This window comes from Haplochromis burtoni, unplaced genomic scaffold (genome assembly GCF_018398535.1).
Source record: "Haplochromis burtoni strain Fernald_Lab_line unplaced genomic scaffold, NCSU_Asbu1 Contig_53, whole genome shotgun sequence".
Taxonomy (NCBI): domain Eukaryota; kingdom Metazoa; phylum Chordata; class Actinopteri; order Cichliformes; family Cichlidae; genus Haplochromis; species Haplochromis burtoni.
The window spans coordinates 2,665,436-2,673,949 of NW_024582414.1; the positions used below are offsets into that span (position 1 = coordinate 2,665,436).

At 39.3% G+C, this 8,514-nt stretch overlaps 1 protein-coding gene across 1 annotated transcript in view; it reads right to left on the reverse strand.

Moving 5' to 3' along the window:
• ttc14 (tetratricopeptide repeat domain 14) overlaps window positions 1-4,093 on the reverse strand; it is a gene marked incomplete in the record, with an annotated part of 14,320 nt that extends 10,227 nt beyond the window's left edge. The window contains 4 exon segments of the mRNA XM_014334058.1: window positions 808-892; window positions 1,437-1,636; window positions 1,765-1,892; window positions 3,508-4,093. Coding sequence (XP_014189544.1) covers window positions 808-892; window positions 1,437-1,636; window positions 1,765-1,892; window positions 3,508-3,641 — 547 coding nt within the window.
• Between the last annotated feature and the right edge of the window lie 4,421 nt (window positions 4,094-8,514).

Genomic DNA, 8,514 nt, shown 5'->3' on the forward strand with positions numbered 1-8,514 from the left:
TATATAAAAGCTCAGGCTACATATCAGCCCGCTCATTTGTGTAACAAAATACATCATATTCTTGAAAAAAAGCATGAATATAAAAAAGAAAAATTGAATCCCCAAACTTTACATTTTACATGAGCAGTGACTGCGAATACAGATGGTCTGCTGCAGCTACAATCAACTGAAGCTTGATATGAAACACTAGTTCAAACGCTTGTGTGACATTTCTTAATGCAATGCTATGCAACAGTATTCACTCGAACTAGCTAAGCAGGTTTGTTTTTCTTCTTTCAGCAATCCGTGTTGTGTTTCTTTACCTGTAATGAACAGGCAGCTCCTCCTTGGTAATGACACCAAGTTTGATGTGCTCCAAGCTCGGAGAAAGACAGGCCTGATGGAGCGACACTGTGATTTTCTCCTGGTAGCGATCAATATCTTTCACTCCAGCTACAGAATAAGAAAAGATCAGACCATCATTCTTTACATATCCCATTGCAGTACTGCGAAGCAGCACTATGGAGTTCAAAAAGCAGCAAGCATTTCTATGATTATAACTGCACTGCAAACCTGAAAATTAAAATAGGATAAAAGGCTAAAACTTTAAGATATAGGTTGTGTTGAGACACAAAAAAGCCTCAAATGGAAAAAGATACTGTCATAGGCCAATTTTCCGCGGAATGAAGGTATTAGCTAGATTAATATACTTTATGCAGGTTTTGTCTGTCTGATAAATCTATTGTTAGAAAATGTTTTAAAGGCTCCTGAAAAGAACTGCAGTATATGATTCTGGACCTCAGTGTTCTGTTTGTGTTAGACACAAACCTCTGATGAAGTCCCCAATCTGGTAGTACGCCAGGGGATCATCATGGCTGCCAGTGGAGGGAATTTCTCTGACATGACACAGAGCCTGAAGGGTGAAGAAAGATGTGCCTTTATGAAACAATAGTAAAATGCAAGGTGGATGGCCGATTTAGTTCAGGTGGACAGAACAGCAAATTTAATTACACAACATTTGCACCATTTACAGTCTGACAACAGAAACTCTCCAAGAAGCTTTCTGTTGAGGAATTTTTTCCACTTGTAATACCTCAGTTGAGGTGGCTTGATGACAAATATGCAGGTGTTTTTTTTTTACAACAGACACGAAGATGAAAAGCAGAACTCTTTTGGAACTGCCACTCCTGTACGTCCCGTAAAGCATAAGACTAAATGACGATTACAGCACAGATATCATCACATGGACTCATAACATGAATTTTAAGCATGACTGTATTCTTGTGTAAACTCCACGCAAAGAAAGAACTGGCAGTCACTCGGGTATTCCCAGAGCTACACAGCCGGTTTTTCATCAACAACTAGCCAACAGTCCCAAATTTTCAGCTTCTACAGTGATGATTTATGACATAACTCAATGACATTCAAAAGGAACTGAACTGAACTTGTTGACCTACCGACAACTCTAAGTCCTCAATGTCTCTTTTCAGACCTCCTGCTGTGCAAAACAGAGTGAGAAAGAAGCCGTATTCTCTAATGTTGTTGATCCTCCCCACCACAATGTCTCCTCTTTCCAAATCCCGGTAAATCATGGATCGCCTCTCCTCATACGACACCTCCATGAATACCTCCATCGGTGGCATGACTGCATAGGGCTCTGAAAGAGTGAAGACAGATCTGATGCAGTGTGTCACAAAATACAGACACTTTTCTCAACATCAGATAGGGCCTATGTGCAAGTCATACTCATCTTCATTTACACGCACAAGAATGAACAACACACACCTACAGCCTCCTCCTCCTCGTGCTCCTCTCCTCGAAGACCAGCGGTTCTCCATACTGGACTGAACAGGATGTCAGCCTTCCTGGCAATGAACTGCTCCACAAGTGGGTTGCTCTGCTCTTCACACCTACTGCACAGAACAACAACAAAAGAAAGATCAGTAAGATCAGCTGGACTGAATTCACCTATGACAAACTAATTCTTGTATAATGGTGCAAAGGAAAATGAAGTAATGCAACAGAAAAAGGTTGAATTAATACACACTCCTGCTCTTTGTTCACAGACCTTCATTGAGAGTTATTGTATTACAATACTGATTTTTATTCTACAATGACAGCTGCAGTAGCTAGTCAAAAACCGATGTGTACTTTTTGCACCTCTTTTCATACAATGGTATTTTAGTTTAACTACACCATTCACAAATGATTGGGGGGAAAAACATGTGTGGAAACAACATATGCTTACATGGACAAAAGTAGTGCGCCACTGACACATTACACCTACAGGTGTTGCTCGGCCATGGAAACCCATGCCATGAAGCTCATGGTGTGCCTTTCATGTACTGATGTTAATGTCAGAGACTTGGAACCCTGCAGTAATCAGGTCAGCAGAGTGTTGGGGATTTTTTTTTTTTGACACAGTGTGCCTCAGCAATTGATGAGCAGCTGATCACAGAATACTCAGGAGCAGTGTGGGGCTCACAGCTCATCCAGTAAAGTCCCTGTGCCCCCTAAGCTGAATTATACTGATATACTTCAACTATAAGTTTTAGTAAGTCATACAATTTGTTATTAACAAACTTCCACAAAGTTCCACATCGCTGGTAAGTGTTACTGCACTGCATGCCCAGTTTAATTAATGGTTTCACATGAATTTAGTTCTTCTGCATCAATCACTGCACCCAGCACAACTGCAAACAGAGTGGAGGGGCTGCTGCAGGTCAGACTTTCTTGATTTGAAATGTAAAAGAGGTCATTCATCACTTTGTGCAGCTACATTTATAGCACGTATTTTTGCAATTTTATATCTGTGGCTGCATTTCTTTGTTAGTGTACATTGCATGTATAGTTCTAAATATTAATAGTGTGTTTTTTATTGCAATTGCAAAGTGACTTGACTCGATGGCTGCCTGTCAAAGTTTGTTGCCTGTCTAGTTCATATGGTCTGCTTCCTACCTAACCTGGGAGTGAAGACATTTTATAAACTGATTTGCTGCAGGAGTGGCATGGTCTTGCAGTACCCCACATGTGTTCAGTGAGCTCCCTATAATGACTCATTCTTTCACAAATGTCTGTAAAGTCAGACTGCATGTCTAGGTGCTTGATTTTAGACATCTCTGGCAATGGAACTGAAAATACCTAAATTCAAAAGCTGTTAGGTGTGGTGAAGTCCTTTTCTGCATATTTCTTGTGCAATTTAATTATAAGTCATTTTAAATCCAGAGAATTTTCGAGCAAAAGTTGCAAATTCCTCATTAGCGTCACCATTTCTAGGCAGATGTCAGCTTATGAACTGAAAATCTGCTGGACGAGCAATAGGAGAATTAAACAGTAAAATTATACTGGCGATAAGACTGTGATATTCACTCATCTTTGTTTTCAGAGCGTTTAATTCACAACCTATATGCAATATCATCTTTGTCTAACACTTTAAGAGAAAATAATGATGCGCTAGCATTTTGTCTGTACTTATGACTTTTGGCATTCTGCAGCAGCCTGCCGTGGTACTCATAAACTCAGACATACCTCTCATACGTGGCTTTGCAGAGGTCAGACACCACCGCTTGGAAGTCTGGATTTTCCGTTTGTTCACATTTCAGCGTATTGAACAGGGATTGTCCATGATACGTCAGACATTGCCTCAACAAGTCTCTGTCCATTCTCTGCTTTTACGGGACTGAACTCACATTATTGTACGAGTCAAAAAATACCGAAGCGGCCGAGCACTCTTTTAGCGATGCCCATGCCAGCACAATTTAGAGCTTACCTTGAGGTTGAGACAGTACTGCAATTTTTTCCAAGCTTAAAAAACGTTTAATTATTTGCAAAAAAGACTGAGAAGTCCACTTTAATGTATGTAAGTTAGATAACAACCAATCTCTGTTGTTTAGCTAGCTAGCAAACCCACCAGCAAAAAGCCGCACTAACACTGTTTCCGCAGTTTGTTTGTCTTCATAAAAAGCCCCAATATTGCGGCACTGCACATACACGGACTAGGTGTTCATGCAACACAAGGAAAATTGTTGTTTTAGCTATTCAAAGTTTAGCTAATGCTGAAAAAAATTCACTAGTAAGCCAGGAGTCATGGACAAATGAGCATGCGCCGTGTGTGTCACACTGAAACAGTCGGGAGAAACAAGAACCACATGGGAACGATGGCGATAACTGCTATTTAGTTCGTGTTTATATTTACCGCTTAACGCAAATTTTATTTTGCCCCTATTTGTAATAGTCTTTGAACATTCAGCTTTCTTTTTTATGGATATTTTGATTTCTTATGCAGAATAATTCATTTGACCCCTGATTTAATGTGAGCCTTGTGTACTTCAAGCAAGAAAAGGTTGATTTTATTGCCCAATCCATTTTTTTTTAAAATTTCACTAACTTCTAAAGAGTTTGGTGTATACAGGGTTTTCAAAATAAATAAAGTAACTATACCCAGCATGGAAAAATTTCTGTGTTCCCCAATGACATATATAGGAACAGAGGTGTCTTAGCTGTGAATTGCTGAACAGAATGTTGGAGAATAAGAGCACCCCTGAGGAATGAAAGACTTTCAGAAATCCCTGTCTGTGAGCACAGTTCCCCATGTCTGTGAATGTATGTTAAATGTCTACCATGTGCAAAACAATAGAACAGGTTAACATTATCCAGAAATGCTGTTGCATTCTATGCATTCTCTGTTGCATTCAAAGGTCATTTAAAATGGACTAATGTAAAATTGAAAACTGACCTGTACTCAGTGACTGGTAAACTGATCCTGGATGCAGTAAAACAGCCACAGACCATCACACTCTCTCCTCTATGTTTGACAGTTGATGCCACACATTGTAGAATCATCCTTTCGCCTGCTTGGCGGAGTACAGAGATCCAGCGCGATGAACCAAAAATTTCAAATTTTGATTCATCAATAATAATACCTTTTTCCAGCCTTCAGTAGTCCAGTGGCGGTGTTTCATGGCCATTGTCTTATTGTGACATCTTAGCAATGGCTTTTTTGCTGCAACTCGCCCTATCAAACCTGCAGCTCACAGTCTTCACTCTCTTCACAGTTGAAACTGAGACTTGCTTACTACAACCACTATTAAGCTGTTCCTGAAGCTGTTGTCCTGTGAGCAGCCTTTCATGCAAGCTGTTACCTCTCAGAAAATTGTCCTCGAATCAGTTGTGGCTTTGGGTCTTCCAGACCTCTTCCTGTCAGAGTTTTCCCCAGTTTCGGAGTGCCTTTTGATGGTGAAGGAAACTGTAGTCACTGACACCCTGAGTTTCTTTGAAATTTCTCTGTAGGAAAGACCTACATTTTTAAGTGTCATGATAGTCTGTCTCTCTTCCATTATTAACTGCCCTTTTCCCACCATTTTTGTAGCGACACACTACTTTGTGCAGTACAATACTATTCAACCTCCATTGCTGCATAAAACCTTGAAATTGTTAGCCCATTTTGTTTTACCTGTAAAAGGTCTTTTTGTATAATTTTAAAATGTACATTATTTTTCAGTTTTGGGTAACCTAACATTTTTTTAATCTCTGGCAGTTAACTACTTAACCTTGTACCATTTCAAGCTATTCATTGGACTTGGATTACTTAAATTGCAATAAATAACTGGAAAGATTAGGGTGTCTCTAAAACTTTTGACCAGTATATATTGTGGCGGACCACCAGGTGACTCCACTCACAGATTTGGGCGCTTTTTGGATGTGGAGTTCTGGTGAATCCAGTAATAAAGTTGGAGTGAGACACTGAGACCTCTCCTGTCGTCTTTACGTACCTCCACATTGGAAAAGCATACCAGCTCTCATTTTCACACCTTAGTCAGGACATTGAATGGGCATAATGCTTTCCCTAGCCCCTTACAATAACATTAACCATCAGAAATTATTGCCTAACCTTCATACTTACCTTAAACCTAACTATAACCTTGTAACCCTAAAACAGCTACACACACACACACACACACACACACACACACACACACACACACACAGTAAAAATTATTCTGAGGAGGAAGTCCAACACATAATGAAAAACCTGTTTGCCTACCTCATGAAGTTTTAGTTACTACATGCAATGTAAGGCACTTTATGTACACGAGCTATTTATATTTCTTAAAAGGAAAAAAAACGTCAGCTAAGTGTATTAAAAAATGTGCAGTGGACAACAAGAACAATTCTAATCTACAATTAACAATTTATATTTGTTGTTTTGTGTTATTGTCTCTTTATTAAAATCAAATGAAATGCTTTGCTTATGACTCATAAACACTAAGTGATGTACTCCTACAGAGTGCTTCCATTCATAGCCTACAATGAGAATGAGAATTTTACTTAATAAGATCATGAAGACACTACAAATCAGACACTACCAGATACGACAAACTAAGTTAAACTTGTAGAGATTGTAGTGACATTAACTGTTGAAACTGGACTGTCACCCTGTGATGCTGCAAGGCCCATAGTGTAAGTGTGTGATAATATTAATAAATAATTAAAAAGTAAAAATGAATTTGTCCTACATTACACAGATATCTATTTTCCCGTGCCCATACCTATTTTTTTCTATGAACGTTGTCTCTGTCACAAATCCTTAAACATTCCTTTGAATAGTGGAGGGAGGAGCATTTCATGATCTAAGTACAATGCACAATCAGACATAAAAACAGTCTGTGCTGAGAGCAGTGAGAAGTAACTACAACCATCATGGAAAGAAAAATTATTTACTGGATAATACTGCTTGGACATTTTCATGCAGCACAGAGTAAGTAGTTATTACAAGTCATATCTGTATCATTGTTTGTGGGATAGTAAGAATTAAATTATATTTATTTTAAAGTAAATAAATGTTCCAGGATAACTGCATGCTTTCAGTGCATCCTCAAAAAATAATTAATATTCTCATAAAAACAAAATGTCAACTGTCCAGACGACTTCCATATTTATTCCATATTTCCACAAATAAGCTCAAACCTGGACTGAATTGTTGTTTAGCTGTTAGCCATTTCAAAGTACTGAGTAACGACAGGGTAAGTACATGCACTAGAGCTAGAAGAAAGTATCATACCCAATGCACATTTAGGTTACATGTATAAAATAATACAGTACCTTAGTAAATTGGGTCGGAGATGGATGGATCAACAGCTCTAGATTGCATTCTGGATAATACATTTTGGACAATATCCATGGAGACGAAAGGGAAGTGCAAAGAAAACCAAAAGATTCCATATAAATGAAATGGTAAAAAGACTGATCAGCATTGTTTAATATGACTGGTAGACAATTTCTTGTGGCATTTATACATTAAAATAAAATAAAGGAAATAGTTAAAATTATACATGGAGCAAACAGATCAAATTATAATATAGAGGGTATTATTAACCCTTTCACGCATAGTGGTCACTACCGTGAACAGCTATTCAAAGACTGTTTCCTTGTATTTGTGTCAGTGTTGAATGTATACATGCACATAAACTACTACATTGGACACTCATGTGTCACTCTATACCCTGTCACCCACTGGTCTTTCAACATTATTTTCATTGCAATTATTGTTATTTAACCCTGTCATGGATGAATTATGACAACCTCCAGTAGCGTTTTTTGATAAGGGTGACATGGGCGGTTGCCCAGGGCGGTATCGTGGTGGGGGCGGCATCACAGGCATCTCCACCAAAAGAGTTGCTCGTACTCATGCTGCCCCAACATCAGCCAGCGCATTTTGGAGATGGCATAGGCACCAATCGGTTTCCTGCCGTCCAGTTGCTGGGAGTAAGGGCGCCCTCTGTTTGCGAGGTGCGCCTGCTGCTTGCAGCACAGGAAGGAGAGGGCGGGTTGGCAGGGGATTTACTGGCTGGCTGGAGCAGCATCTGATAACCAACTCGCAAAATAAAACAAAATAAAAACAAACCAACAAACACGAAAACACCAGACATTATGATACAGACTTACCAATGTTTTTTCAAAATTCTTTAAAGTGAGCGCGAGAGCCCTCGGTGCGCCTGCTTGCTGCTGTGCTGAAGTCAAAGTAAACTTTATTGTCATCTCCGCTATAAACAGTACAGTATAAAGAGAGACGAGACGACGAGGCTCCAGTTATAACAGTGCGAGTAAATGTCACACAGTGGAAATTTATGTTTTTATGTTTTATCAACCTGTGTATTGGTACATAGTGTTGATTTCATTTGCATGATTTGATTGTGATATTTATATTGCATGTTTTTTTTATTGATATTTATATTGCATGGTTTTATCCTCATATTTATATTATGTATTTTAGTGTTGTTGCACAAAATTCTTCTAATCCACTGTGGACTGTAGGCACCTGTGAGGTGGGGGCGTTCCCCGAGGTGGCCTATCAGCCGCCAGGCTGACCTGTTAAAGGGGATAGTGAGCGCAGAGACAAAGGAGCCAACTGATGTGAGATCTAAGCAGGAGAAAATTCAGCTCATTGTTAAGGCGGCGATTAACCACTTGGGGTTAGTAGGACTGACATGGGAAGACGTGAGGGACAACCTCAATTTTCAGTCAAGTCAGGAAACG